Genomic DNA, 24,869 nt, shown 5'->3' with positions numbered 1-24,869 from the left:
AGCATTGCTTTACGAGGTTTTAGAAACTACCGAGACCCCGGAGGCACCCCCAGAGACTCAGATTCCAGTGGTCTGGGGGTGGGGGCGCCTTTGCCTTTGTCTATTTTTAAAGCCACCCCCAGGTCGCCAGAGTTGCGACCCCACAATAGTGCGGAACAACAGCTGAGGTCAGAGGGCAGTGCTCCCAGATGAACTTCTTTTCCAGAGCTGGCAAGATGAAATTAGTGTAAAATTCTGAACTCTGCAAGGGGCTAAACACATAAATTGAGTTTCTGACCCTCAGAGTCAGGTCACAGTTCTGAATCCAGCAACATCAGTAATATCTGAACTACATGCTCAGACTTAGATGAAAAATCTGGGGCTTGAAGTAAAGACCATGAAACAAATTACTGCAAACGCCACAGACAAGCACTCTGAGGCCCCACCCTCCCTCCCCTCGTGGCAAGAAGTCCTTATGAATAGGGCCCATCCTGGACAGGCAGCATATTTTCTGGGGGACGGATTCCTGGCTAGGCGGTTTTCTCATCTACAAAGTAGAGAGGATAATAAAAATAAGGCCAACTTCAAGGTGTTGCTGCAGGAACTGAAAGATGGAATGGCACAGAAAGCATCTTGTAAGTAGCCCCAACGTATTATCAAGATTAATTCTTTACTATTGGGATTAGTATCTATTTATGGTCACTTCCCTTTACTGTTTTCCAGATACCATGTTTTTTACGAAGTGAAGGTTTGTGTCAACCCCATGTTGGGCGAGTCTGTTGGTGTCATTTTTCTGACAGTATTTGCTTGCTTCATGTGTATGTCACATACTGGTAATCCTCAGAGCATTTCTAACTTTCATTGATCATTGTTTTAGCTGAATCACTGCAATTTCAGGATAAAACTTTAATGGATTAGAAGCTGTTTCTTATGGGTGAGCAAAAATGTGGCTTCTTGAGATGGAAACTGCTTCTGGTAAAGACGCTGTGGAGATTGTTGAAATGTCAACAAAGCATTTAGAATATTACACAGACTGAGTTGATAAAGCAGTGGCAGGGTTTGAGAGGACTGGTTTCAATTCTGAAAGCTCTCCTGTGGGTAAATGCTATCAAACAGCATCATATGCTACGGAGAAATCTTTCTGGAATGGATGAGTTGATTGATACAGCCAAGATCACTGTTGATTTATTTTAGGAAATTGGCAGAGTCACCCTGGCCTTTGGTAACCTCCACCCCAATCAGTCAGCAGGTGCCACATTGAGGCAGGACCCTCCACCAGCAAAAAGATTACGACTCACTGAAAGCCCAGATGATGGTTAGCATTTTTGTTTTGTTTTGTTTTTAGCAATAATGTGGTTTTTTAATTAAGGTATATACTTTTTTTTAGACATAATGCTGTTGCACACTTAACTGATGACAGCATAGTGTAAACTTTTATGTGCACAGGGTAACCAAAGAACTCATCTGACTCACTTTACCACAGTTTTCTGGAGTAGAACGTGTAGTACCTCCAAGCTGTGCCTTTCCTGCTTTCTACCAATGGAGTTCTTCTAGGTGGAGAGACCTTGTGTTATAGATGTCAAGTCACAGTTCCCAAATTCAAGTTCTGATTCCACTGACCCATTGTACCATCTTATGCAAATCATCTAACCTTCTCATGCCTCGATTCCTTATCTGTAAAACGATGGTAATAAAGGTATGTACCTCATTGGGTTTTTGGAAGGTTTGGCTAAGTGAGGCAAAGCACTTGAAGTATCTAGAACATCTTCTAAAACTTAAGCTTTGCAATAAAATCACCAGGAAGGCTTATTCAAACACTGACTACTGTGTCCCTCTCAAGGGCTTTTGATGCAGTAGATCTGGGCTGGAAACAGAGAATGTGCATGTCTAATATGCTCGTAGGTACCCATGGCATTGCTGGCCTGAGAGCCACACTTTGAGAACCACTGGCTGAGAACCAAGCCCGGCATACAATAAGCACCAACTAAGTGTTAGCTGATATTATCTTTTCCTGGGCTCTACTTCCTAAACCCCTGAGCAAAACACTGTGTGTTCTGGTGCCACTTGGTACTAGTCTTCCTGTAGCAGCCATTTTGAATTCAGCCTGCAGAGGTTCCCAGAGTGTGAATCCAAGATAAGCTGCACCAGCATCACATGGGCGCTTACTTATAATGCAAGTTCTTGGGCCCTAACCCAGATCTATTAAATCGAGATCTATGGAGGTGAGGCACAGTATCCTGGGCTCTTAACAACCATCCAGGCAACTCCACTGCAAACCAACTTTAAGAACTCCTGCTCTAGTAGAAAATCACTATGACCACCACAGTAAGCCTCCTGAAAATGGCTAGGGAGGCAGGATAGCTTAAGGTCCCAAGTATAGGTTTTAGCTGAGTTGGAGACCTGGTTCAGCTTCTTCGCCACCCCGGGGCCATAAGTTAGGATGCTCATTTAAGCCTCGGTTTCCTCAGCTGTAAAATGGGCACCATTGTAGGACCTACCTCACAGGAACTTCAGATGCTGTAAACAACGCATGATAACTGTTGAGAGAATGTTGGCGGCCACTCTTACGCTCTTTATCCCTGCTACAATGTGTCCAGTCTCAAAGTGATTTGAGTCTGCTTATTAAAAAAGGACTTAAATATACAGGCGCACAGCCCTCTTTTAAGAAAAGGGAATAAAAAAACGTAGCACACAGAAAGTGGGGAGCATGAGGGTTGAAACTGTCATTGCAATTGTCTGAAGGTGAGGTTTGCGGTGCCCATAGGCCAGAGCAGAGGGGAAAAGCAGAGGTCCGAAAGTTTCCACTGCTTGAAAAGTGAAGGGGAAGGAGATGGGTTCTTTTTCAACCCTCTGCCACCCCACCTCTAAATCTCGGGGAATCCGATCATATAAACCTCTGCACCATGGCCCTGTGTATCACGGAGGGAATTTCCTCCAGCCCGCTGTTCTTTAATTAATTCTCGTCAAGAGCCACAGGCAAAATCCCTGGATCCCAGAAGATGAGAGATGTCACACTCACTTTGGGTGCCGAATATCAGGGAGAGAGCGATTCAAGGAGATTTTATCGCTGACGTAAATGTTAAATCCATTTTCTCGGTACGCCTGATCCACTCTCTCTGCGTCGGTCATGGGGTAAGGTCTCCCTTGTTCTCCATTTCCTAGGAGCAAAGAGCAAAGTCAATGTTGCTAATCGAATGGAGTGGGGGAAGAAGGATGAGAGATGTGATTAAACCACAGAGATAAAACTTTATACATGGATACAGAGTGGACCTCCAGATTTTGCAGGGGAAGTCTACAGAGGGGAGGGAAATAAGAATTTTTTCAGCCACGCCCTTGTTACGTACTTCACAGACCTGTTCTCACGTCATCCCCACAGCAAGCTGTCATGGCGACGTGTGAGGCTTCATTCTATGGATGGATAAACTGGGACTCAAGAAAGTTGTAAGAGCAGGTTTGTGAGCTCCAAAGTCCATGCTCACCCTACTCTACCAGAGGCCCCAGACATCCCTGACCATGGCATCCCATCAGCTGGACAGGAGGCCAGATCTACTTCATATGAGCTGACTAACCTTGGGCCAGTCACACCAACTCTCTGAACGGCAGCTTTGCTCCATCTGGTACCCACACCCCACTGAGAAAGTCAAAAGTGAGGGTGCATACATGGCAGAATTTATAAACTATATTATGATTACTCTCGGCAAGGCAAACTTCATATGTAAAAAGAAAATGCTACAAGTAATAAAAGATGCTTTGATCTTTTAAGTCAGCAAACGATTAAGATCTGCCTAGCCTAGGCCACGATTGCCCGAAAAGTCATGGATTTGGGTGGGTAAAGTGCTAGCTGTCCCTTCTCTGTACAATCCAAGTGGGGAGAGTTCCTGATGCGCCAGGAAATTATTCTCTGGGTTCCCAGGGTGCAGACAGTGAGTAGGAAAGTCCACACCCACCCCTGCAATAACAGTGCAGTGATCTGCAAGTGGACAGAGTCTTGAAGAAACGGCCATAAAATTAGCTCGTTAAAAATCACCTCGCCTTCTGGAGCTTGCAGTCTGAGCAATACCCTATTTACTTTGCAAAGTAAATTTTGACAACATCAGCTTGATGGGAAGGTGCAGGCTAACAGGTGGGGCCAAGGGCTGTGCCTACTCCACCCAACCAGATGAGAGAAAGGACGTTGACATCTGTTAACTCCGAAGGCTCCATGAGAAGATGCTGCTGGCTAGTGCCCAGGACAGACTCCGCAAGGGGCACAAATGCAGCCAGCAGAAAAAGGACAGCCAGAAGCATCTTCTTAAAGAGGGAAGTTTCAGGAAGGCAGTACAGGTGAGTGACTCAGAGTTCAGGCCCTAGAGTCTGGCAGAGTGCAGCTTGACGCCCAAACCTGCTACTCGCAGCTTTGTTACCCTGGATGTGCTGTTAAGACTTTCTCTGATTGGGCTTTGCCCTTTGGATGAAAGGGGAAAAGAAGGTTCAATGTGATAATTAAGGAGGTAACGCAGGGCAAGATGCCTGGTACAGAGTTAGCACTCAACACAAGCTGGTTATTATTACTCTTAATAATATCTCTACTGGGGCGCCTGGGTGGCTCAGTGGGTTAACGCCTCTGCCTTTGGCTCAGGTCATGATCCCAGGGTCCTGGGATGGAGCCTCACATTGGGCTCTCTGCTCAGCAGGGAGCCTGCTTCCTCCTCTCTCTCTGCCTGACTCTCTGCCTACTTGTGATCTCTGTCTGTCAAATAAATAAATAAAATCTTCAAAAAAAAAAAAATGTCTCTACTGCTTACTCTTTTTCTTGCTAGTTATTCCCATGTTCTAATAATTCTCGTATGATAACTGCCTAGAAAATCAGCTTGTTTCAAATGTTTTCTTTCTCAGTTTACCAGCACCCACCCCCACCTTCATTTTCAATCACTGCCCTACAGAAAAATGCACATTGTGTTTTTAGATTTCCCTGACCATCAGTTATTGTATCAGCTCTAATTAGAGCCTGCTGTAGTCTGGTTTTTTTCATAATGTAATCTTAAAAAAAAAAAAAAAATCAATAGTGGTGGGTTCTTCTAACTAAGATAAAAATGAATAAAATACCAATCCTTATATTTCTATGGTGCTTTCCAGTATTATAAAGTTGCTTCATACCCATCACTTTATTTGTGTCACCTTGACAATACCACCGAGGTTGTCTGAGCAGGAAGTGCGAGCCCCGCTGACACATGGGGAAACTGAGGCTCCAAGAACATGGGATCTATCTGATGGTCACGTGCTGCCAGAGCTGATGCCAGTGGTGCCAGAGCTGCCATCCTAACTCTGAGTCCAGGCTCTCTAGAGATGACTTTCCACATTATTTCTATAAACTCCACCCTTCCCCTCCCCTTCCCAACTCCCCAGTGTAACAGGAACTGCTCCAAAGACTAATCAGCCAAAGAAAACTTTAGCTGAAGCCTGCTAAATCCATTCAACCTTGTGGCTACATCCAGACCTGGGTTCAAGTCCCAAGCCTGCCTCTTTCTCACTGCGTGACTGCAGGCAGGTGACCCCACATCTCTGAGCTTCAGGTCCCTTCTCGTCAAATGGGCCACAAAGGGTGACTCGGGGTTTCCCTGAGAAAATGTGCCAAGTGTGGGGCCTGGGCCTCGCTCACTGCAGGTATTTAATAAATGTTGGCTCTTATCATGACTGCTCCTCATTTTAGTGGTAAATTATCTCATAAGGGGTAGGGGGACATCATCTGTCACCCAGTAAAGGTGGTGGGGACAATTCCTGAAGGCAGTGGATCTGGTGATGTGAGTGGAGAAAGGGATCAGCTAACAGGCCAAGAGGGAGCCTTCCCAGGAAGCAGGGGAAGGGATGGCAGCAAAGGGAGAGGGAGTGAACAGGAGGTCCAGACACGCCTGCTAAACGTGTGCACCTGCCCTTCACAGGACCCGCCAATGCACGATACTGCTCTCCATACCTACGCGCTGGGCGTCCCTTCTGATGGCTTCTTTGTCATGCCAATCCTTCAGCTTCTGCCCATCTCCCACGAAAAATATCTTCTTCTGCTGATTGTGGGAGCCCTTAAAAAAAAGATAAAAACAGTGAAAAAGAAGGAAAGGGGTAATAAATTCATTAACAGAGACCCAGAAATCGCACTCTCTATGGGAGCTTTTGGTACTGATTGACGATCTGTCATCAACTGCTCACTTATGAATCCCCTCGATCTGCCTTTGTTAGTGCTGCCAGTCAGGTGGGCAAAGGTCAGGAGGATGACAGGTACACGGTGTCCAGCCTCCTGGAACTCCGAAACCAGCAGGAGAGAAAACAGATGGACAGATAGTCCTTTCCCCCAAGGGAGAAAGCACAAGTGTAGCTCTGTCCAACAGAAATACGTGAGCCACAAATGTGAGCCACATGTGTAACTTTAAATTTTCTAGTATTCACACTAAAAAAAAATTAAAAATAAAAAACAGATGAATCCGTTTTGATAATATATTTACCATATATTCTACCTAAAGTATTATCGTTTCAACACACAGTGTAAAAAATCCCCAAGATACTTTATTGGTTTTTTTGTACTACGTTTTTGAAATCCTTTTTTTTAAAAAAAAGATTTTATTAATTTATTTGTCAGAGGGAAGTGGGGGTTGGGGGAGAGAGAGAGAGAGCATGAGCAGGGGGAGTGGCAGGGAGAGGGAGAGGCAGAAGCAGGCTGGCTTCTGAGCAGGGAGCCTGATGTGGGGCTTGAACCCTGGACCCTGGGATCATGAACCTGAGCCACCCAGGCATCCTCTAAGCCTCTGAAATCCAGTGTGTATTTTACACTTGTGTTCATCTCAATTCAGACCCTTCCAGGTGACTCATGGCCATATACTGGACAGGGCAGGTTCAGTGAACCTCAAATCAGAGGCCTGGAGAAAGGGCTATAGCAGGAATGACTTCCACTAGGAAGAACAGGGGAAAATATTGCAGACTTGAGGGTGTTTGGGCTAAGCTTCAGGTAAGCAGAAATGAGAGGCAGGGCAAAGACTTCCAGGGGCAGCAGAGGGTGGCAGAGCTGGGCTGGGCCCGAGGAGCTCTGCACCCAGAGCAGAAGTCGGGTCTTGGTCACTTCTACAGTCCCAACGACCCAGTCCCAAACAGCATGAACGTTTGGCCATTGTGTGCGGAATGTATGAACAAGCAACTGGAGGGCTGAAAGAAAATGGGAATGTATATGGCAGTCACAAGAGAGTGGCCCCTAGGGGCCAGGCTCTGCAGGCATTTATTGTGTCTGGGAGGTAAGTCCATCCTGGTGGGCCTATTAGAAGCAGTTTCCCTAATTAAAGGAGTTGCATTCCAGTATGTGGGGTCATTAGAAGGCGCCAGATGCTTCCCCATGCCAACAGTCAAAGCTAAAGACTTGGCCCAGTGGCTCAGTTAGAGCCTTCCCCAGGTAACACCGCAGTGCACGGCTGTTTAAGGATCTTCCTGTGTTCACATAAATGAGAATGGCTTTCCACATCACCTTGCCCATTAAAAATCCTGCAGACTTGTTCTTGCCACTGTGGCATATGAGATCCAATGGTCCTATTTCCTATGTAATTAGCTACGAAGGCCCTGAGCATGTGGCATGCTGCAACATTAGCACTAACAAGAAGCCACCAGAATAAAATCATCCCCAAGCCTGTTTATTAAAGTCTCTGGCTGATCCTTGTGTTAGCAGATTTTCCACAACGGCTCAATATCCTTACATCAGCTCTAATGATAATAACAATCCTTTGTGCTCCCTCTCCTACAGACCTCTCTGAGCTGTAAGGAGAAGATCTGGAAAGTTAGCATGCCAGATGTGGTCAGAGAGGGAAAGAAAACTGTGAAAACAAAGCCCACATGCCCACGAACAGTTCTCAGAAATCATAGAAGTTGAGCTGGAAGTGCCTTCAGCAAATTTCAACTGCGTCAGCTACGTTTCTACAGGAGACGCTTAGCACTGTCTTGGGAGGAGGGGTGCTGAGAGTGGGAGGTCGACCCCCTTTCAACCAGACTAGCAAGCATCTGTCTGTTTTCTGAACCGTGGTTCCATGTGGATTTCATTTTAGAAAGCGCCCCTGCTAAAAACAAATGGACAATCAAATCTCCAAACAAGTGAATAAGTCTACTTGGAAACTGACCAGGGCCACTTTCCCATTTCACACACTGAGCAGCCAAGTCTTGGGGTGGGCGGGTCAGGGATCTGTGCAAGGTAAAACCCTTCATTGCTAAGAGGTCAAGAGGGATTGGTCAACGGCTGGTTAGCAATCTTTTCTCCAGCCCTCTCTCTCTCAATTCCTTTTCCCTCTTCTGCTATGTAAAAACTGGGAACTTTAGTTGACTGCTGAGGTCATTAGTGGGACAAAGAAGATCAGCAAGTTGAGGCTACCTTAATGGAAGGAGCCTATACAAAGAGATTCTCAAAGTGTGAGCAGCACTGCCCCACCTGGGACCTCGTTAGAAATGTTCATTCCTGGGCTGCCTGGGTGGCTCAGTCAGTTAAGTGTCTGCTTTCGGCTCAGGTCGTGATCCCCGCTTCCTGGGATTGGGCCACATACTCGGGCTCCCTGGCCACAGGGTCTGCTTCACCCTCTCTCCATTCATGTGCTCGCCTTCTCTCAAATAAATAAATAAATAAATACAATCTTAAAAAAAAAAAAAAGGAAGAAAGAGAGAAAGAAAAAGAAAGGAAGGAAGGAAGAAAGAAACGTTAATTCCCGGGCCCTGCCCCAGTCCTGATGAGACAGAAACTCTTGGATGTTTTAACATCCAAGATGTGGCCCTATTATCTGTGTTTTAATAAGTCCTCCAAGAGATTCTGATGTACACTCAGGTTTGAGAACTACTGGTCTACAATGAAGAATGCCATACTCCTGCCTGCTTGGGTGCTGGTCAGACCAAACCTGGGCTCCAGCATCGAAGTTGAATAGATATGTAGCATCAAAGGTTACAAAAAAGCTAGTTATGATCGCTGGCAAAAACAAGCTGGTGGTTTTTGGAGATTTTATTTTGTTTTTTAAATTGCCAGTGTCGGGGGGAAAAGGATATTTCCTATTGTTAAGGCTCAGGTAAAACTCAAAGGACAATTTCAAGAGTCTACACAATTCCATGAAGGGCTGTGTTTCCTCCATCTGCTCGTGAAAGTCTTCCCTCGATACTGGGAATGGGGTACGGGTCTGAATCTCACAGTTGTGACCCCATGGAAGGAGACTCAATCAATCTTCTCAGGATGAACAGTGAATTGCTGAACTGACGGTAGAAAATAAAGGTTCCAAAATTCTGGAAGATTCACACCCTCAGCTTCTACCACCTGCACTGCTTTTGCTTTCACGATGTCTGACCCTCTGGAATGTTCTATGCAGAAGATTTATGTTGTTTAGGTGGTCTCAATAAACCTTCCATCTCCCTAAACTAATAGGATATCAGAGCCTGCAGACACAGGGAGTTCTGCATGTCTAAGCACGTAGTTATAGAGGAACCTCAAATATCCAAGCTAAGCAGCTGCTCAGAATCAATTAGTCCACTCCTCTCCCATCTTACAGATGGGGAAGCTGAGGTCCAAAGAGGACAACCTACCCAATCAAGGGCACATAAGCAGGCAAGAAGATAGGAGCCATGTTCTTTGATTCCCAGCCTAGTTTTCAGTGAAGAGAGCCCCTGCAGGATGGAGACACCTTGGATAAACTACAGGAGTCACGAGTACTCCAATTTTCCCACCTGGAAAATGGAAACAGCACTACCTACCCAATAGGTACTTGCAGAGGAAGTGAGAAAAATCACAAAAACAGAATGTATCCCGACGACTTCCAGAAGCTACACATGAAAACTGGTCATCAACTCCTTTAGGATTTTAAGAATCTACTGTAAACTGACATCTCATCAAATCACCTTGATAAAGAATTCAGATTTTGTTAAACAAGCTAAAAAGCTTTCCAATTAATAGGTCTGAGCATTTGGTAGCAGAAAATTTAGGTTTCAATCCCAAAATCAGCTTTCAGTGCCTGAAGGACCCTTTGAACTCTACCCACAAACGTTATCAAAAACTGGTCTGTTTCAGGTGGTTCAGGACTCTCTGAGGTCCATCCACAGAAATCCCATAGATGGATCATCCAAACTATCACCAAATGTTTCTCAAGACCTACCCTGTGCCAGACACTGTGCTAGGCAATGGAGATAGGCCTGACAAGAAATAGATACTGTGTGTTAATGGGGTTTACAGCCAGATCACTCTCTCTCAAAGGGTGGTTTTTGGGAGACCTGGGCCATCATTATAGATGTAATTTCCTGGCGCCACCTTAAACTTACTAAATCAAAGCATCTGGGGGGTGAGAGGCCAAGATGTGTTTTTAAACACATTCCCCAAGCAATTCTGATTCATAGTAATGCTGGAAAAACCACCTGTCTAAATCCAGCTGCCTCGATTTACAGATATGAAATCTGCCTCGATTTACAGATATGAAATCTGAAGTTAAGAGAATAGAATAGATTTGTCCCAAATCCCATAGCTTGCCAGCCCCAAAGATCAAACCAGATCTGCTGTTCTCTCCCTGGGATAGACTGTGAGTTTCTGGAAGGCAGCGGGGCCTCTCTTGTTTTGGTTCATCACTGTGTATTCCTAGGCCAATACCTGGCCCATGTTAGGCCCTCAGTAAATGTCAGCTGAATGAGTGAATGGCGGCTCATCAGTGGGGCAGGCACTTCAGTTTAATGACTCAGAGCATTCTGGTTTCAGAGTTGAAAAAAATCTAGGTTTCACTTTCAGGGCAGGTGCACCCCAATTTCCTTGACTGAGAGATATGGAAAACTGAATAGCCATAACCCGTGGGTTGCTGGGAGAATGAACGGAGTTAATCAACACAAAGCATCTGGCTCAGAGTCTGGCATGAAGTTAGGCCTTCTCAGTAAAGGGGGCCTATTAATACATTATTTTTAGAGTGCTAAATGATCCAGTGCTTGTGATCGGCCCGTCTTGGGGAAGAGAAGACGGATGGGAATCAAATAATAAAACCGTAAGCCCTTCAGAGGCAACCTAACACCTGAGCCGATTCAACTGGCCATCGTTGATAACAGGATGTAGAGAGTCTCCTCACTGACATGTGCCCACGTGGAAGTTCTTCAGACAAGAACAAAGTTCCTACGTAACAGTGGCATTCTGCAACAGAAACAAACATCACAAGACCTTCAGCCACAAGAAAGGCACGGACGACACTTCTCAAAAGACAGCAATTCCTACGCAATGGTAATCACTTAATAGTGTGCAAGAAAGCATGTCTGGATTTTTCAGTCCAGAGGTAGCTATAAGTTTCTTTAATACTGTAGGCTCTAATCTCCATCTGTAAAAGCTGTGATTGTCTGCCTTTGGTTTCCAGGGGTCCTGTTGCTACAGGAAGCCAAAGGGTTGGGAAGGCAGGGCCAGAAAGGCAAGGGAGAGTCTTTGGAGAGGGCTGACAGAGTCCACGTGGAAATCCCATTAAACTATAAACTGGAAATGGATTTTGACTGGCTGCTCTATATAACGGCTCCTGGTGTCTGCAAGCTTTTACTTAAAATTCCACAGGAAGAACCGGTTAGTGTTCAAAGAGCCACATGCTCACACACACAAATGGAATTTTCATCTTTTGTTTAATCACTATTTAGTGTGCCCAGCACCCTTTGGAGGGAAGAAAGGAAGGTGGTGAAGCAAGCCAACGGTACTCTGCCCAAGGAGAAAGAGCTGTCAGAAGACATGCTCAAAGCCCAGTATGAGACGCGGTGACTCCCACTCAGAGGAAGCCAGCACCTCCAGCTGAGCCGGCCAGTGTCTTCAAAATACGGGAAAAGGGCTATCCGCTCTGAAACTGCGGCGCTGGAAGTTACACCCAGCAGGTCATCTGCTTCACCTAAGGTCCCAGAACATATTACGGACCAGATTCTGCTGCAAATTTTAGCATGGCTTCTCCCCCCAACCCCCCCTTACAACTAACCCTACAAAGGCGCTAGAATGATTTTGCTTTGAGGTTTAGATGACTTTATATAATTTTCAAAGTTCTGTCTATCAGCTAAGGAGATTATTCTAATAACCTTCACAGGCATACGCACACATACCTACATACACACATACAGCAAAGCATTCTCTTCAAGCTTGCCTGCAAGGTTATATTTCAAAGACGGCCAAGCTTCATTTAGCTGAAAGCATAAAGTTACTTAGAGCAAGGGACTTTGGACAATTGGATAAAGGTACTTCCTTTATCAGTTTTGAGGACATAAGCTGGATTATCTTTATGTATTCATTCATCTAAGGAATAAGGATGACTTTGTTGATAAATTGAGGACCTACTATGTCCAAAGACCTGTGGGGGAGACAAAGATAAATAAGACAGTCCCTGGGTTCCCTTCTCAGGCTATGAGACAAGTACATAAGAAAGGGAAAAAAAAAAAACAACAACAACAAAATAAAACACAATACTAACATAAGGGTCCCGAAAGTTGTGTAGATAAATTCCAGATATTTACAAGAGACAAAGACTAAATTCTGCCTAGGGCAATCAGGGAAGGATTCCTATAGAAGCAGAGTCTTTGAGAGCTGCCTGAAAGAAAGGATAGGATTTTCATGGGTAGCAATGGGGGGGTCAGAATCTAGCTGGAGGAAAAGCATGTGTAAAGAAATGGACATCATGAAGTAATGGACAGATCTACTTAATGGCAAGAAGCCTGATTGAGCTGGAGTGAGTGGGTTGCAAAAGAGTCATGAGGGGTGTCCGAGTGGTTCAGGAGGTGAATTGTCCAACTCATGATTTCAGCTCAGGTCATGATCTTAGGGTAGTGAGATCAAACCCCTGCGTCAGGCTCCCCGATAGGTGGGGAGTCTCTGATCTCTCTCTTTCTCTGCCTCTGCCTCTCCCCCCATTTATGTGTGCGCTCTCTCTCCAAAATAAATACATCTTTAAAAAAGAAGTGAGAGAGTCACAAGCCATGAAGCCAGGAAGTCTGGATCAGAATCTGAGGGCTTTATACTGGAGCTCTTCAGCAGGTGGGAGCCACAGAAGGTCTCCGAGCAAGAAACAGGCTGGAGTAGCAGCACTCCGGGAATAAACTGCTGCTCCTCATCCACTTGCAGTCAATCTCAGAATCCTCCTCTCTCTGAGAGAGATGGCAGAAGAAAGATGATATTGTTTTCATTCAGAGGAAATGTTCCCTCTTTGTGGGCTGAGGACCACTCTCATTCCAGCTTCCCACAGGTCAGACTTAAATGGGGCTGACTGAACCCCAACCCCAGTGGATAGGGTGGCTGTTCTGAGACCTACCGTTCACCACCACCATAACCAAGCTGTATGAGAAAAAAATCAAACCTAAAGGGCTGTTTATGGGGGGATGGAGACGCTACAACCCAGCAACCACAAGACTCCCCAAGTTTGCTGAGCCCAGGTTCCTTGAGTTGGCTCCTCTACCCATCAACTGGGCATGTCCATCTTCTTCTCTCTAACTCACTCCGTGGTCTCAACACCACGATGTTAAAATCTGAAATCTAGAAGGGGCTCCACTTCCTAAGTGTCCAAGGTCATTTATAGACAGGAACCACTGTTTTAAAAGGCTGATCCTGTACTTCCAAGGGCAGAACCATACCACCTGTCCAATTCACCCTTCGTTTTGAATAGATGGCACTAGAAAAGGTCAGTTGCTACTTAAGGTGTGAAAGCTCATTAAGAGGCTTTTTCAACAGCGAAGAGAAAAATAGCCAAGGTATTTTGTAATGTCTATTATCTAAAGGGCAAACGGAATCTTTAGTAACTTCTCTCTTGCATTCTAAAAGAAAGATACCAACTTGTACCATTTCTTCAGAGGAATTCCTGTGTTTTGTCACTGGGGGTGTATGTGGGAGGGAACGATACTCTGGTCAGTGGTTTGATACTGTTCACTTCAGTCTCTCACCCCTCACCCACCCAACCATCCATCTGTCTGTCTGCCCATTCGTCTATCCACTTAAATGTTTAATGGGTACAACCACATGCTAGGCTCTGTGCTAGGTGTCCAGGATATTGGTGAGCAAGACAGACAAGGTCCCTGCTCTCGTAGAGCTTACTGTACTGTGTGTGGCAGCGGGGAGTACACACTTGATTCCGGAACCACAAATAAAAGAGCTACAGTGGCATGTGCATAAAAGAAAAGTACATGGTGCAAAGAGAGCCCCTTTCTTTCAGATTAGATCAGGAGAATCTGATCCCGTCAGCAAGGTCAGGAGAGGTGTCCTTGAAGAAAGACAAGGAGTGTAATTAGGAGTTAATTCAACAGAGAGAGAAGAACATTCCAGACAGAGGGAAAAGCAAGGCTGTGCAAAGGCCCTGAGGCTAGGCAAATATGAAACACAGGCAGGACTGAAAGAAAAGCAGTGTGTGTGGTGCACAGAAGAGAAGGGGAAGCCTACTGGGGATGAGAAGTGGGAGGGTATAAGGACTTTGTCTGTCCAAGTATTAAGGAGGTAGCAGGATCAGGCTGCATTTGGAAAGTTCTCTTGCAGCCAAGTGGAGAAGGGATTAGGAGACCAAGAAGGATGGAACCAAGGGAAGATGCTATCACCATGTATATGTATAGGCAGAGATGATGCTGGCATGGACAAGGAAGATAGAAGTGGGGATGGACACATACAGATTTAATAGAATAACGAGGGTTCTATAGGTCTATAGGTTCTATAGTCAAGAAATGCAGCCTGAGAACTTTGACACTTGACACTATCTTTAAGGTCCATAAGCCCAAAGTCCTGTGGATGCAGGTAGGGCTGACCTGGGACCTCAGCCCAGACCTTCCCCCGCCTAACCTGCTGTTTGTTTCATCACGTTACTTCCAAGTCTGAGCCCTTGTTCACAGACAACCAGTCAGGAAATCAGACCTAATGAGAATTGTATCATAGGTCTATTAGCCTTCAGGAATTAAATGACATGTGGTCAAAAAGAAAGAAGCAAACGGTAACTGTGGAGGCTGGCGATCCTCCTGTCCCCATGCTCCACAAGCCACGGAAGGTGTCCCTAGAGGCCTTGTTATTCCCAACCTCGGCAATATGAGCACTTTGGTGCTAAGTAAACTTCCTCTCGGAAGGTAAGTATTTTCACAACTTGGAAGGCACTGTGATGCCTTCAACCAAAGAAACTGTCATCGGTTTTAATGCCAGAAAAAAAACTGCCTAAATTGAACTTCAAGAGGTGGTTTGTCATTATATTTCATGGGCAATTGTCAAGGGTGATTCTGATTTTATCTTATTTCCCCCTACAGTGGTGAGTTTATTATAACCTAACCCTTTCATAAGATGAGACTTTACTATGTTATTATTTTCATTATAGCCACTTTGAAGATGACAAAACTGAGGCCTGGAGTGAAAATCAATATGAAAGTGTTTTACAAACTGCCAACCACCCCACGAGTGTAATCATCACAACTAATGGTTCCTTACACACACAGACACACACTCCTGCCCACATCTTGGAACAGTCAGTTTTCAGGAAGGAAAAACCCGCTGGAGTGAACCATGCTTCTGCTCTTTATTCACAAGGGGTCTTGAAAATCTCAGTCCAGCTGGTAAGTGATCAACCACAGGAAAGTCTCCAAAAAGTGTTCTCAGAGGCTTGGCAGATCGAGCACAAGAGAGGGTCATTACACTGCTCTACAGAACAGGTGTGGATACATAAAGAGGACAGCAGGCAAAACCAGCAGGCAGAAGACGAGGCAAGTTCCAAGTTCTCGGGGATTGAAAAATCTGCAGACACATCCTACTGGTCTCCTATCTGGAGAATTAGAGCTGCAACACCAAGCAAGGTTGTAGTTGCTTTAGTAGTGGTAATAATTACAAACAAAGTACACAAGGGCACCTGTTTTGGAGTCAGAAACACCTAGGCTTGAGTCAGAGTTCTGCTCTGCTTGCTAGCTGTGCGACCTGAGGCAAGTTACGTTGTTTTCCCAAGCCTTGGTTCCTCAGGTATGATGGGGGATATTAATAGTATCTGGCATAAAGGTTATTGAGGATTAAATGAGATACAGCCAGTAAAGATCTTAGTGGTGTTTGGTATTTAGGAAGCACTAAAAATCATAGCTATCATATTAGTTATTATTTGCATAGTACTTTGCAAGCTACAAAGTATTTATATATATATATTTTATATATATATATGTAATCTTATTTTTTCACTACAATCACACCAGGAAGAAGGGAGCTATCACCAGCCTATCCTAACGCTCTTCCTTGGAGACCCCAAACTCTGAGAATTCTCTCAGTACTGTGCTCCAAGTGGCCCTTCACGGTAAGTCAGTGACGGCCAAAGGATAGGACCTCTCTGCCATGCTTGCCTTGAGCTGAAAGAATGAATTCCCAAGTACACTGGCTAGGCTGTGATCCACTGGTTGATTTCTACAATCTTAGGTCTTCATTCAGGCTGGCTGACTACTGACCATTTGCTAAGGTCCCCCAAGGCAGTGGGGAGGGGAAAGTGGGGAAAAGCAGATGGTGACTAAGGCCGTCGCCTCTTCTGGTGCTGCCTTCCCCTCACCTACAACTGCCCGGGCTTCCCCATGTGTCATGTCCCGAAGTCACAGAATCTAGATGCTGAATAGGCGCTGAGGTGCCGTCTCCTGTGGTGGTTCATTGGGCCCAGTATCCCTTTGCTGCAGCACATGCATGGTCCCTGAGATTGACTTGGGCACCGAGGGGAGAGACTCCATACGATATAGATGGCACAGTTATTAGAAAATTCCTTCTGGTACTCAGCTCCCTGGGCTCCTTCTTGGCTCACAAGGAAAGTCTCTGACTGGACTATGATCCTGGCCCTGTCTACCTGCCATCTTGGGACCTCTAAACTCTTCTCCATTTCTCTTGAGGTGGGAGCCACATAGGGCTCTGAACCTCCTTGAGCAGCAGCCCCACCACCTCTCCGCCCCCTCCCTTACTCTCACTCTGCCATTCTTGTTCTTCCACACTCATCTCTTAGATATACAGTGGCCCAGGCAGGACACGTAAGGTGTGGCCACAACAGCACATAGGACGGTGTAGTTAGAACACACGACTTTGCTGTGAAAGTAAGTAGTCCCTGTAGAAACAAATCCCAACTCTTAGGTGGGCCTTCCCTGACCTCCCCCTGACTAGAGCATAATCTCTAAGTGTGCCCTGAGAGCATCCTTACCACTCGTGATTTCACATTCATTTGAATGATTACTTCATTATCGTCTGCCTCTCCCCAAACTGTGTACTCCGTGATGGTAGGAGATAGCAATTTTTGTTGAATGAATGAGCGGAGACATCTTTTGTTTTATCTTTTCCAGAGAAGGAAGGTCACCCATGATTAGACATGTCTAATATAGTCACAAGGATTTAGTACCATAAAGGGGTTCTGGGAATTAACTTTATCCTCTGACTAAAAGGCTTCAGGGCAACTTAATGGGCTACAAAACTAAAGAGAGCTGCTTACCTAGATCCTAAAACAATTTCTGAAAGACACAACACACCGAACTCTTCTATCTTCTTCATGTTCCAACTCTTTCCTCTCTGGATCCCTACCATTCAGGTTCGTGCATAAACTGTTGTATGTTTCCCAGGAGCTGTTCTCTTCTTCTATCGCAGTAATGGGAATTTTAGCTGGAAAAGGACTTCTCAGAATAAATAAAGGTTTTATTTCCCAGACATCCTAACAGCCAGCTGTGGCTTGACTAGGTCCTATCTGATGCGAAGTGAGTGGCAATCCATGGAATCCACTGGAAGAAACTGATTCCTTCTATCTTGCTGCCTAGAATGCAAGTGCCTCAGGCCAGATCCTGAGATAGAGGTCCACACTCTAGAGATTGTGAGGATTTGGGTAGGAAGGAACCCTAGATTCCTGAGGACTTTAAGAAGCAGAGCTGTCACATCAGTCCTGGACTGCAAACCCCAGACCTTCTTTTCTTAAGGCTTGAAAACCTGAGAAATAATTTGGTTTGATGCAGAAGACCCTGAAGGACGATTCAGAAAACCTGGGTTTCAGATTTCTGGCTCTACATTTATGAAGAGTGGGATGGTAGGCAGTTCCCTTGTCTTTCTAGATCTCCATTCTTTGACTATAGAAGGGAGGTCAAAATAATATTATCTACAATATAAAAAATTGTAAAAAAATGCTAAGGAACCTAAAAAAGGGAGTAGAACTAGTGAGTTTAGCAATGTCACAGGATACGAGGTTGACAAATGAAAATCAACCATATTGCTAAATACCATCAATGAATCATTGGAAATTGAAATAAAATGTAGCATTTACAATGGCATCAAAAATATTAAATACTTGAGGGATTAATTTAACAAAAACATGCAAGACCTACACACTGAAAACTAAAAAACACTAATGGAAGAAATCAAAGCTCTTTAAATAAATGGAGAAATAAATGGAGAGATATACCATATTTACAAATCAGAAGATTTTTTTTAAAGATTTTATTTATTCATTTGACAGACAGAGATCACAGTAGGCAGAGAGGCAGGCAGAGAGAAAGGGAGAAGTAGGCTCCCCGCTGAGCAGAGAGCCCGATGTGGGGCTCGATCCCAGGACCCTGGGATCATGACCCGAGCTGAAGGCAGAGGCTTCAACCCATTGAGCCACCCAGGTGCCCCCAAATCAGAAGATTTGATACTGTTAAGATGTCAATCCTCTATCTGTAGACTCGTGCAATCTTTGCAGAAACTGACATGCAAGGGACACAGAAAACTAGTCAAAACAATTTAGAAGAAGAGGAACAAAGCTGGAGTGCTTAAAATCTACTAAGCCTCCTCTAGGGCTATAGTGACCAAGAGAGTGTGGTACTTGAGTAAGGAAAGACATGTGATTAATGGGAGCAAATGGAGAGTCCAGATATAAATTGTCCAGAGGTGCTAAGGAAATTCAATGGAAAAAGATGATTTTTTTCAACAAATAGTGTTGGAATCACAAGATATCCATATGCCTAAATATAAACCTCAATCCTTACCTCACACCATACACAAAAATTAATTCAAAATGAACCACTTACTTAAATGTAAAAGCCAAAATTATAAAATTTGTACAAGGAAATATGTGAGTGAACGTTAGTAATCTAGGTCTAGACAATGGTTTCTTCAGTAGGACACAGCATAAAACACGGATAAATTGGAATTCATTACAATTTAAAAGGCATGGACAAGGCATGGACTGAGAAGATTTATTTATAGAACACATTTAATGAAGGACTTATATTCAGAATTCATATAGCATATGTTACAGCTCAACATCATTAGTCATTAGGGAAATGCAAATCAAAACTACCATGAGATACCACCTCACACCAACTAGGACAGCACTATTTTTAAAAATGGAAGATTACTGGGGTGCCTGGGTAGCTCAGTGGGTTAAAGCCTCTGCCTTCAGCTCAGGCCATGATCTTGGATCCTGGGATCAAGCCCTGCATTGGGCTCTCTGCTCTGCAGGGAGCCTGCTTCCTTCTCTCTCTCTGCCTGCCTCTCTGCCTACTTGTGATCTCTGTCTGTCAAATAAATAAATAAGATCTTTAAAAAAAAAATGGAAGATTACAAATGTTGGCAAGGATGTGGAAAAACTGGAACCCTTGTACACTGCTAGAGAGAATGTAAAATAATGCAGCCACTGTGGAAAGCCGTTTGGTGGTTTCTCAAAATATCCAGATAACCCAGCAATAACCCCCTAGGTACGTATCCCAAAAAACTAAAGACAGGGACTCACATAGGTATTTTTATGCCAATGTCCATTGCAGCATTATACACAAACACAAAAAGTGAAAATGACTCAGGTGTCCTTCAACAGGTAAAGGGATAAACAAAACACGGCACATGCACACAACGGAATATTATTCAGCCATCAAAAGGAATGAAATTTTGATACATGTCACAATGTGTATGGATCTTGAAAGTATAATGCTTAATGAAATAAGCCAGACACAAGATACACATTACATAATTCCACCTAAACGAGGCACTTAGAATAGGCAAATTCATAGAGACAGAAAGTAGAACAGAGCTGACCAAGGGAAGAGGGCAACTAGTGCTTAGAGGGAGTCAATATTGTTGGGGATGATGAAAAAGTTTGGAGTATAGTGTTAATGGTTACACAACTCTGTGATGTCTTTAATATCACCAAACTGTACTCTTACAAATAGTTAAAATGATAAATATTATATTGTGTATCTTTTCCCACATTAAAAAGAAATACCTTCCTCATTCTCCCCCATCCCCCCAAGAAGCAAATTCTTCTAATTTTCAACCCTTACATATTCTAATAACTCTCTTGGAAATTCACAGTCGATGTTAACACATTTAGGCTCTGTAAAGTCTCACAGGAAAGAAAGCTGCCTAACTTTTGTTTAATCCAGCATTTCACAAATTTATTTGACAGGAAGTCCCCCTCCCCTCCCCGCCTGCTTGCAAATGATTAACACCCTGAGGAACTCAGGGACCCTGTTTTGAAATGCTATGCTAATGACAGGGTTTATGAGGAAGAACACAACATGAGTTCTCCCTCTGCAATGTGCAGTCAGTTTTTTTTTGCTTCTACTTTGAAGCATGTAGACATGGAACAATGACACCAAGATTTCAAGTTGACATACTGATGGGGAAGGAGGGAAATAAAGTTTATGATCATTTAAGATTTTCTGAAGGAAAGCTTTAGTCACCTGCTGAAGCCTCTGACATCCGTGTCTACTCACCCATCCATTCATCTCATCGGATAAACATTAATTGTGCAACTACTATCTGTTGGTCCAAGGCTACATGCTTCCAGGACTATCATAAAAGACCCAGTTTCTATCTAGAGTGTAGCCAGATTTGAGATCATTTCATTATAGATTTTTAAAAAATTGATATAGAGAGGACATGATCAGAGGAGAAGCAGAGGGAGAGAGAAAGGGGCAGACTCTCGCTGAGCAGGGAGCCCAATTTGGGGCTCAATCCGGGACCCTGGGATCATGACCTGAGCTAAAGTCAGATGGCATAACCGAATGAACCACCCAGGCGGCCCGAGACCATTTCGTTCTAAAAATTGCTACTGGGACATGGAAGAAGAACCGTGAGTTATTCCAGAATAATTGCTCTGGAAACAGTTCTGCAGAGGGCACTGGGAATGGGCACTGAAGGATGGGCACAATGCGGGCTGGGGAAGACGCCACAAAAGCAAAAGTGATAAGGTTACCCAGGAATGTCCCTCACACAGAGGAGTACAGACTATTTTAAAAGCCTGGATTCTTAAAACTCTGATTAATTTTTACATTTTTGGAATGGTTTCTCATATGGAAATTTCTCCAAAACCCCTTGACTGGCTTGAGAAACAATGCCCTTGAAGTTGGAACAAAAGCTCTTATTTTTCCTCCAGAGAATTCAGGAAGATTTCTCAGGATGACTGTGGTAGACTGAAAAAGTGGCCCAGATCCTCCAACCCTCTCTGTGTCCATGTTCTCTGCAGTGGGATCCTGAGGCTCCTCTCATCAGCAGGTGGCATCTATTGTCTCACCTTCTGAATCAGGGCAGGCTTCATGACTTGGCTTTGGCCAGAAGAATGAGGCAGAAGGGACAGCGTGTCAGTCGTGAGCCTAAGCCTCAAGAGACCTGCACTCTTTCCAGCCTGCGTTTTGTTCTTCTGCCTCCTCGAAGGGAAGCCCAGGCTAGTATGCCAAAGGGATGTGAGGGGCGAGCGGAAGATGAGACACATGGAGAACTGAGGTCAGCTTGGACAGAGAGTCAACCTCCAAAGATAAACAAGCCCAGCCAAGGCCAGCAGAGCTGCCCAGCCCACCCACAGCTAACCAGAGTCACATGAGACAAGAGTCACATGACACAGCCAAGACCAGAGACGCCACCCAAGTGATCTGTGGACCATAAGGGATAATATATGGTTGCTGTTCGAAGTCACTGCCTGAGCCTGGGGTAGGTTTCTATTTTTTTTTTTTTTATGGTAATAGAGAAGCGATAAATGACCTTTGAGAGGCTTCAGTTCAGTTCTGTTTACATCCAAAGATGCCAAAATAGAAACAGAACTGTAGGAATCCTGTCCTCCTGTCTCATTTTTTAAAGGATCCAAATCACACCTGTGTTCTCAAGCTCAATTCAAATACCAGATCCTCAAATATGATATCCTAATTCTATTCCCTTCCACTTAAATAATCATCATCCCCCCACGAACCTCTCACTGCACTCTCTCTACCCCCTCTTTTCGGAAGTTAGCCCCGAAGGTCTCCAATTATAACCACTTGTATATGTGTCACTCCTTTCCACTGGATTCTAAACCAGTGCTGTCAAACTCTCTGTGATAAAGAACCACTTTGTTTTAATTTCCAATTCATTGTGAACCAAGCCATCTGTGGTCGGCAGGAGTCTAAGAATGACTTCCAATGACCCTCATCCTGTTACACTCCTCTCCGCGTGAGTGTAGGTGGAACCTGTGAATATGATGAGAGGTCTCTTCTCTGTGGTATACAGGCCAAAGACTATCCAGGTTGACATAATCTAATCACACAATAAAGCAGAGGGTTTCCCCCATCTGGCAGTATAACAAGTCACAAGGATTCAAAGACTGAGAAGAATATGATGGGGGCATCACTGGCTTTGAAGCCTGAGGGACCACATGTGGGTGGCCTCTAGGAGAAGAGAGCAACCCCTGGCTGACAACCGGGGAGGAAACAAGGACCCCAATCCCACAACCACCTGCCGACAACCTGAAGAAGCCTGGAAGTGGATTCTTCCTCACAGCCTCCAGAGAAGAGCCTGGACGGGCTGACACACTGTGAGACCCCCTTGGACTCATGACCTATGAAACTACGAGCTAATAAATGTGTATTTCTATTTTTTAAGCCATTAAGTGTGTGGTAATTGTTGCAAAACAAAACTAATGCACCCCTGTATAGTGTGGCAGATTACAATTTCCAAAGCAAGCTGTAACAAAACATACATGGGTCTTACAACCCAGGTATATTTCTAAAACCTTTTTCCATAAGCCCAATAAAAGGTGGAATCTGTGTCTTCTCCGCTGAAGTTGGGTAGGCCCTTGTGAATGCCTCAAACAACAGAGTCTGGCAGAAGAGATGCAGTGTGACTCCTGAGACTAGACTATGAAAGTTCTGTGGGCTTCTGCCTGGCTCTCGTGGAAGCCAGCCACGGTGTGATGAAGAAAAAACTCCCTCTTCCCGTAGAGAGGTCAACATGGGAAGGAGCTGCCAGACCTACGGAGGCACCCCAGCAGGGATGGTGTGGATCAGAGATGAGCTGCTCTGCCCAGTGGTGCTCAAACTGCAGATCTATGAGCAAACAAATGACTACTGTTTTAAGCCACTCGGTGTTGGGACAGTTTGTTAAACAGCAACAGTAACCAGAATGAGTGTACAGCTTATACCCTGTGTCATTCACCGTGTAAGTTCAAGAGCATGGGAACTGATCTATATCTGTTCAGTAAGACACACCCACTGAGCATGTACGTGGTATAATGGTGCCGTCAAATTGCCATAAAAGTTTCTAAATGCTTATCTTCCATTTCTGTGCATCTCTCAGGGTTAGCTGGTGCCATTCTGCAGACTACACTTGGGGAGGCGTGGCCATTCTTTATCTCCGGGCCAACCCCATTCTTATTCACCTCTGCATCCTTCCAAAGGCCTGTTAGAATTCCTGGAAAGAGGAAGGATTCAGTAAGTGGTTATGGAGTGACTAGAACACCCAAAGAAAGGCATGGCTGAAAGCTCCACTCTCTCACATTACAGATGGCAATGCGGCAGTCCGGAGAGGTGAAGGGATACATTCGGGATCATGGGATAAGCTAAATGTAGAGCCACGAAGCCTTCTAATCTAGGCTTTGCCAGCCCAACTGCCTACGCGTAAAGAGGGGTTAGACAGGTCTGAAACACTATGGAAGGAAGGAGGCTGGTAAAAGGACAAGTGTATGCAAGCCCATGTAAGGGGAGGGGCAGCTGCCAGCGGACTGCCCCCAAGTGAGGGCAAGTGAAGACAGATGTTCAGTTTTTAAAAAGAAGCTGGAGAATTCAAGTTTCTAGACAGTACTTCTTAATTTTTGATATGCTATCTAGGTAAATATGTTTGCATGCTAAATTTTGTCCAGCGGCCCAACAATTTGCAATTCCTGAAGCACCTCCCATTTACAGGTAAGAGAACTAAGGTCCTGAGAGGTTACAGACTTAACCCAGAACATACAAGAAGAAGCGGTGAGCTTATTTCAGACTTGCCCAGGAATTCGGTGATGATGATGATTGGTGTTACAAACATTCACCGAGCACCTATTATAGGCAAAGCACTTGGACTTATAATCTCATTTAACCCTTCGGACAGTCTTAGAAAGTAGGCACCAGGATTTCCTCTTTTTACAGATCCAACAAGAGACTCAGAGAAGCTAAGTAACTTGCCCCAAATATTGTGTAAATAAGCAGTGGGTCTGTGTTCAAACCAATGTTTACAAGGGAAATGGGTCTTCTACCATCCTGCATCATTTCACTGTCCCTTTGGCATCCTGGCAAAGCTCCAGGTTCAGTTTTATCTGAAATGGCTACAAAATCCACCCTTCAACATCTATCATTTCAAGCCAGTAGCAGCAATCTGAGGGTGACCTCTTTCCTGTACCCCAGAGTCTGAGTGACACTGAGCCTGGGCACTGCTCCTCCTTCCCAACTGCTGATTCCCCAGGGGGCAGGGTGTATGTCTGCAGCCAGAGCAATGAAAGCAGCAGCTTGTGCCACAGGGCCAGGATGCCCCACCATCCTTTGCTAAACAGAAGGGAAGCACAGGGCTGAAAGGTGGGAGGGGTCTGAGGGAAATCGGTTAAACCTGTCATTTTCAAACTATGTTCAACAGATCCCTTGGAGATGCTGCACCTGGGAGCTGGGCCAGGGACGTCCTGACGAGAGGGGCTTAGATTTCTTAATAGAAAATACATTCATTAGGCTTTCAAGTA

The 24,869-nt window shown here is 44.7% G+C and overlaps 1 protein-coding gene across 2 annotated transcripts in view; it reads right to left on the bottom strand.

Moving 5' to 3' along the window:
• The window catches only part of GALNT10 (polypeptide N-acetylgalactosaminyltransferase 10), a 213,986-nt gene that overhangs the window by 113,573 nt on the left and 75,544 nt on the right, over positions 1 to 24,869 (bottom strand). For both annotated transcript variants that reach the window (XR_006606628.1, XM_045079595.1), the window contains exons 2-3: positions 5,930 to 6,032; positions 2,999 to 3,137 (exon numbers count right to left, since the gene is read on the bottom strand). Coding sequence is in view for 1 of the 2 variants with exons in the window: in XM_045079595.1 (XP_044935530.1) it covers positions 2,999 to 3,137; positions 5,930 to 6,032 (242 nt within the window). In the remaining variant the exon portion in view is untranslated. The remainder of the gene's footprint in view (positions 1 to 2,998; positions 3,138 to 5,929; positions 6,033 to 24,869) is intronic.

The sequence above is a fragment of the Mustela putorius genome, unplaced genomic scaffold (assembly GCF_011764305.1).
Source record: "Mustela putorius furo isolate JIRA1106 unplaced genomic scaffold, ASM1176430v1.1 tig00000407_pilon_pilon_pilon, whole genome shotgun sequence".
Taxonomy (NCBI): Eukaryota; Metazoa; Chordata; class Mammalia; order Carnivora; family Mustelidae; genus Mustela; species Mustela putorius.
The sequence above is the reverse complement of the archived record's forward strand: the minus strand, read 5'-3'. Positions and strand labels throughout refer to the sequence as shown.